We start from the raw sequence: 6,000 nt of genomic DNA, 5'->3' as shown, positions 1-6,000 counted from the left end.
TAGGCCCCAATCCTGCATAGATTTATTTATATGCTTAACCTTTTGCACTGTGAAATGTCATGTTGACTTAATTAGGACTATTCACATTGGGTAAAGTTAACACATCTGTAAATCTTTGCAGGATCAGGGCCTCAATCTGTTTTATGTTGACTAAGGTACCAGAAATATATTTTGCTGGTGCAAGCCTGACATAAATGGCGAATAGTTCTCAAAACTGCTTTTGAGAGGGAAGACATGGGGAAAGAGCACATCTTTTCAGTCTGTTAATATATTTCTAAAATCTAACTCTTTATAATAATGATCACATTAAGATTTTAAAAAGTATGAATAGAAACGTTTTAATTAATTTTTATTTAATTGAAAACTTTAATTTAAAATTTCATCTGCAGTGTTGAAAAACATGTAAAACTGCGTGAAGCACATTTCAACAGTCTAAACTTTAAGCCATATTATCAACCTCCCAAGCATACTGAAGCACAACAAAAACTACAGCAGCAGCCAATGAACACTTTAAACTTCACATGGCTTCCTGATCAACTGAACTCAGAGAGGTGTTAAAATCTTTGTTCAATTTCTATTTGTATTAAATATGTTGTTTAGAATGTGAAGGTATCTTAGGATCAAATATAAATAACAGAAAATCTTAACCTTATATAAAAATATCCATCTTGCAGAGAAAAACAAAATGGTGAAAACAGGTTTCCTTCTCAAAGCTAATAGAAATGCAGATTACCACAGTGAAAAATAAGTTTACTTCAGCATTCACAGCAGAAATCCGGGCAGGAACATTTAATTGTTACTTAGAAATTGGGGAAAATTACTTTTATTTAAAATTCACGTATTTTTGTAACATTCAACTAAAAAATTCGCGGTTTCACTTTTTGGCTTCTCAAGCTGCATCTGTGCTGTTAAACCTGCCGGCCTAATTTCCTCAAACTCACTAAAACAATCCTTTCAAAGTAGGTCGTGGTACAGCAATGCCATGAATCAATCTCAGCTCAATATTTGGCAGGCCCTCCGAATCCTTTCCCTGTCTTATGTGGACAGGGACATATCTGCGCTGTACTCCTTGAATGCCTGTTGGAAGATGATGGTGGGTAGTGGTCAGGTCTAGAATACCTGCTTGATTCACACTCCAGGAGTTATAAATATCTTTCTTGGGCTTCACATGCTGAGAACTTGCCGCCATCATCATGAGTTTTCGCTCCAGGAAAAGATTCATCAGATCTTTCTTGAATATTTTCCAGTGGTTCTGTTCCAGAAAGCTTTGACACAGCTCATCATCACTGAAAAGGATAAAAGACACTTGGTGAAAGCCTGGCTCCATTTCAATCAGTGATAAAACTCCCATTGATTTCATTAGAGCCAAAATTTCACCCTTGAATTCTAATTAAGTGAGAATGAGTTTGGGTAAATGACAGCCAACAAGCTTTTATATTTTGTTGAGCACTAGTTCATGGGTACTGTCTCTCCCCAGACGCATTAATTTCACTTACCTGGGACATTTTGGCCGTAATTTGTGTAATTTCATTATTGTTGTATGATCTGCTAATTCCTCAAACTTCTCCTTTTTCAACCGAATGATCTGAGCTCCCTGACTGACCAAAACCATGCTCCGATTATCTTGCTTATCTTCAGGTAGAAGATGCTGGCTTATCCCCTGAGGGGTAAACAAAACAATAGAAAGCTATCTGCACATCACCATGTACTCTGGATTGGTGTACTGGTACACATATATCTGAATATTGCTCTTGTTTATGTTGAGTCGTGCAGAATTTGACAGTAAACTTTAAAAAAAAAATCATTTAGGAAGTAGTTTGAGAATTTGTCATTTTGGAAATTCTTTATAGCTATTAGTGACATTTTCTAGATTTTGAAGAAGACTTTGCTACTGTATAAACATTGTATAGAGGAGTCACCCAAGCAAGTGTAGAAAGGTCTCAATTACCGCATCCCTACACCAACCTGGACACCAGAGGAAATTCATCTTGAGGAAGGGCAATTGGTGCTATCACTGGCTGCTTTCCCTCATGGTTTTTGTCAGGGGGGAAGCAGATATAAGTTTCTGTTTGGACTCCATAGGATCTCCATCAGCAGAGAATTTTTAGGGGATAACCAAGGCAAGCAAAGATCACAGAGTCCAGGTATGTCTCCTCCCTGGCTACTTTAATAAGTGGAACACAACAGCCCAGAGTTTGTGGATATGCAGAAACTTTCCTCCATGAGGTCATCTGGCATCATCCCTCACTCTGCACTAGCAGTATGAAGTAATATGACAACACTTACCGTATGTCAGCTCTTATGTAAGGTAATAATCCCATAGACTTGAGTTAACAGGAAATAGCTTCTACGGCAGCCAGCCTTGGAAATGTTGAGGGTTTTCTGTGATCCACAGACTTGGAGAGTACATATGATTCTTTGGGGCAATCTGTTCCCTTCAGCAGGGGTAGAATTTCTCAAAGCATTCCACGTCATCTCCTCCACAAAGAAGTCCTCTACTACAGGACTGATTACTAAATATATGGACCGTGGGACACAAAGAGCTGATTTGCACAAGTTCTCTACTTCATAACATTTGGAGGAACAGGAATGTGTAGCCTTTCAGGGTTTGTGTGACTGTGAGGTCGGAAGAAGTTTTGCTACTAGATAAGACACAAGCTTATAACAGCAGCTTGCCCTTCTGGATGTACTCACCAGGAGTTCCCCTTTATGCACTTCATCGACCCTAGTATAAATTGCTGTGGCAACAGCAGTGGGTATTTCTCCATGTGGTGTGAGAACAGTTAGTTTCTTCCGGAACAACCCTGATATTTCTTTCTGAACGACTTCTTTCTCATCATCACTGAAGTTATCATATCTACAAAAATGTTAACTTATTTTGAACCATCCTTTACAGGTATTTATTGTGACACTACCTCAAGCAAGGCAATTGTTTTTCACATCTAACAAACCAACATGAATAGAATTTAAACAACTTTGTCATTTAATACATTCAAATATATTAGCCTCTTTTCTGTCCTCATTCTCTTTGATTTCTCTGCTACCTTTGACACAGATGAGTTCCTCCTCCTTCATAACCTCTTCTTCTAAGGTGTCTCTAGCTCAGTACATTCTTGCTTTTCTTCTTACCCTTATAACTATCTCTGGAGAAACTTTTTGGAGGCCCCACCCCCTTCCTCCCTTTCCCTGTTTGAGTCCCCAAGTGCCCTGCACTCCCTCTTCTCATTGTAGACCAGTGGTGGGCAACCTGCAGCCCGGGGGCCGCACACAGCCCATCAGGGTAATCTGCTGGCAGGCCGCCAGACAGTTTGTTTACATTTGCACGGCCTCCCGCAGCTCCCAGTGGCCATGGCTCACCATTCCCAGCCAATGGGAGCAGCGGGAAGTGGCACGGGCCACAGGGGTATGCTGGCTGCTGCTTACCCCGGCTCCCATTGGCCGAGAACAGCAAACCGTGACCACTAGGAGCTGTGGGCAGCCATGCAAATGTAAACAAACTGTCTGGCGGCCCACCAGCGGATTACCCTGATGGCTGCAGGTTGTTCTAGACTCTCTCCATGGGTGACCTCATTCACTCACATAGCTTTAACTGCTACCTCTATGCTGACGACACCCTAATCTATCTCTCTATCCCCAACTTTCTCCCTTCAGCGCCATCAGTGATCTCCACCTGTCTATCTCCTGGATGTCTCACCACCACATTCAACATGTATGAAAAGAAACTACGGTAATTATTAACTATTTGAAACCCATTCCCCCTTTTCTGTCATTACCACCACAACAACTATTCCGGTTTCCCTTTTCTCTGCATAACTTGTTCACATATATGTCTCAAACTCTAAGTTTTTTGTACCAGTCTTCTTACAATGAAACACACTGTAGTCATGATATAATAAGGAGGTGATTTTTTTCTTTGTAAAAGCTGTTCTGTGCTTGCAACATTGGGCCTGATTTTCATCTCATTTTACATCAAAGTAATTTCATTCACTTCAGTGGAATTGCTGCTATTTGCACCACCATAAGCAGAACTGATCAAAAAATTAAAATCTATGTTTGTGATAAATTTTGAAGTTCTCATTTTGAAGCGTTCAGAATTGAACCATCTTTCTTTAATTTCTCAAATTCCCCCCAATATTTTTTATCATAAAAACATTGATATTTTTGTTGCAGTAAATAAAAAAATTGTAATAATTTTGATAATGTTTTAGATTAACATTTCCAAAGTTTAAAAAGCACAAAAAATGCATAAATCAAGAAAAAAAAATTGACAAATTTTTCACACACAAAAAAATCGCTTTTAAAAAAATCGCTTTTTTCCCCCAAAGAAACTTTTCATTCAAGCACCTTTAGCCAGCTCTAACCATTAGTGAGATGAGAAGTGGGTCTCAGAAATACTTTGGGAAGTATAACTTTATTTATTTCAAGTCCTGGTGTAGAAACCAAGCCTGGGACTTCTACTCTTATTGCTCCGGATCAGTAATCTATGGAGGGACCCGTAACTCATCCTACCTTCTACTGTCACCTCTGTCCTCTTTCTCCAGCTTTGTGTGTGCATTTTTATATTTCCTATTTAAAGCCAGGTATTGCCTTTCGAAATTTTCATCCTTCTGAGGATTTAAAGGTGGGACATACATCAATTTCAGATTACTCAGATCCTGCACAGGAAAGGACTTCCACATAAAATTATTGAATCTTTTTCTGCCTGTGATGTCTGCAAAGAAAGGAAATGAAAGTTAGTCAAAGCTAAATTATTTAATTCTGAGATGATCCACCAGCATGGGTCCTTATACCTGCATGGAGTTCTGCTGAAGTTAATAGGACAGGGGTGACCATCCTGAGCCTGAGAAGGAGCCAAAATTTACCAATGTACATTGCCACAGAGCCACAGTAATACGTCAGCAGCCCCACATCAGCTCCTCCACCCCCGCTCCCAGCGCCTCCCACCCACTGGCAGCCCCGCTGATCAGCACCTCCCCCTCCCTCTCCACACCTCTCGATCAGCTCTTTCGTGGCGTGCAGGAGACTCAGAGGGGGAGGGGGAGGAGCGAGGGCATAGGAGGCTCAGGGGAGGGGGCAAGAAGGGGTGGAGCGGGGGCAGGGCCTGTGGCAGAGCCAGGGGTTGAGCAGTGAGCCCCTCCCAGCACATTGGAAAGTTGGCACCTGTAGCTCCAGCCCCAGAGTCGGTCCCCATACAAGGAGCCACATATTAACTTCTGAAGAGCCGCCTGTAGCTCTGGAGCCACAGGTTGGCCACCCCTGCAATAGGACATGGTGTGGGCACAACTGTCTTTGCAGGATTGAGACCTTGCATGCCATTTAATTATGAAATGGTGATAAGATCCTGCTCACCAGTGGAGCTCCAGGACTAGAGGCCAACGAAACCGGGGTGAATTGTCAACTTCCCAGCAAAGGCACCAGTATGATTTTTAAAAAAATCTCTTTCCTAATAGAAATAAGATTTTCCAGACTGGGAGTTGAGAAAACAAGGCTTTGACCAATGGTATTGTGTGCCTTGGAGGCATGTGCAACCACAGGCGCTGGCTTCCTCATTTCCCCGGGGGTGCTCAATCCCTGTCCTGACCCAGACCCTGCCCCCACTCCACTCCTTCCCCCAAAGCCCCATCCCCACCCCTTGCCATCCCCACTCCACCCCCGCCTCTTCCCACCCTGTTCCACCCGCTCCCCCAAGCATGCCCTGCCCTTGCTCTCCCCTCACCCCACGAGGCTTCTTGCATGCTGCTGAACAGCTGATTGCGGTGGGTGGCAGGCGGTGGGAGGAGCTGATCGGTGGGGCCACCAGCGGGCGGGAGGGCTGAGAGGGAGGGGGAGAAACTGATCTGCGAGGCTGCTGAGCACCCACTATTTTTTCCCCATGGGTCCTCCGGCGCCTATGTCTGTAACCCTGAAAAGCATAGGGTTAGGGCAACGTTCTGTTTTGTGAGTATCTGTGACTCCCCCTTCTCTCTCTCCCACTGCTGAGTTCTAACTTGGCCTAGGAAG

The 6,000-nt window shown here is 42.9% G+C and overlaps 1 protein-coding gene across 2 annotated transcripts in view; it reads right to left on the bottom strand.

Annotated features, from left to right (window-relative positions):
* Positions 1-322: 322 nt before the first annotated feature.
* Positions 323-6,000, bottom strand: part of CARF (calcium responsive transcription factor) — a 70,876-nt gene continuing 65,198 nt past the window's right edge. The window contains exons 23-26 of one of the 2 annotated variants that reach the window (XM_077829439.1): positions 4,510-4,711; positions 2,695-2,857; positions 1,497-1,660; positions 323-1,286 (exon numbers count right to left, since the gene is read on the bottom strand). In XM_077829439.1, the coding sequence (XP_077685565.1) occupies positions 941-1,286; positions 1,497-1,660; positions 2,695-2,857; positions 4,510-4,711 (875 nt within the window). In that variant the 3' untranslated portion in view covers positions 323-940. Of the gene's footprint in view, positions 1,287-1,496; positions 1,661-2,694; positions 2,858-4,509; positions 4,712-6,000 lie in introns of those variants that run through there. The other variant, XM_077829440.1, reaches the window with a different exon arrangement.

Source organism: Eretmochelys imbricata, chromosome 11 (assembly GCF_965152235.1).
Source record: "Eretmochelys imbricata isolate rEreImb1 chromosome 11, rEreImb1.hap1, whole genome shotgun sequence".
Lineage (NCBI taxonomy): Eukaryota > Metazoa > Chordata > Testudines > Cheloniidae > Eretmochelys > Eretmochelys imbricata.
Note: the sequence above shows the minus strand (reverse complement) of the source record. Positions and strands in the feature narration are given on the sequence as shown.